This window comes from Crocuta crocuta, unplaced genomic scaffold (genome assembly GCF_008692635.1).
Source record: "Crocuta crocuta isolate KB4526 unplaced genomic scaffold, BGI_CrCroc_1.0 C26957810, whole genome shotgun sequence".
Taxonomy (NCBI): domain Eukaryota; kingdom Metazoa; phylum Chordata; class Mammalia; order Carnivora; family Hyaenidae; genus Crocuta; species Crocuta crocuta.
In genome coordinates, this window is record NW_027542004.1 from 1 (window position 1) to 288 (window position 288).

General features: G+C 62.5%; 1 protein-coding gene across 1 annotated transcript; it reads right to left on the reverse strand.

The window, feature by feature from the left end:
• Positions 1 to 6: 6 nt before the first annotated feature.
• On the reverse strand, positions 7 to 285 carry LOC144218971 (platelet glycoprotein Ib alpha chain-like; the record flags this gene model as incomplete). Its single annotated transcript, XM_077748974.1, has 1 exon — positions 7 to 285. A coding segment is annotated over one exon (279 nt), but the record flags the coding sequence as incomplete, so codon positions are not given.
• Positions 286 to 288: the final 3 nt, after the last annotated feature.

Below are 288 nucleotides of genomic sequence, written 5' to 3' on the forward strand. Positions count from 1 at the left end.
GTAGACGTTGGTGGGGTTGCTCTGCAGCCAGTGAGTGAAGTAGAGAATCTCGCAGTCGCAGGACCAGGGGTTGCTGTGCAGAAACGTGAACGGCAGCAGGAGGGTCCCGAAGAAGTTCTTGGGGACGGTGCGCAGCCAGTTCCCCTGCAGATAGAGGGTGTCCAGCTCGTCCAGCCCGTCCAGGAGGCCCGGGGGCAGCTCCTTCAGCTTGTTGTCTGCCAGGTCGAGCTTCCTCAGCTGGCGGACGGGCCCCAGCAGCGCCGGCGACAAACTCTTCAGCTTATTGCC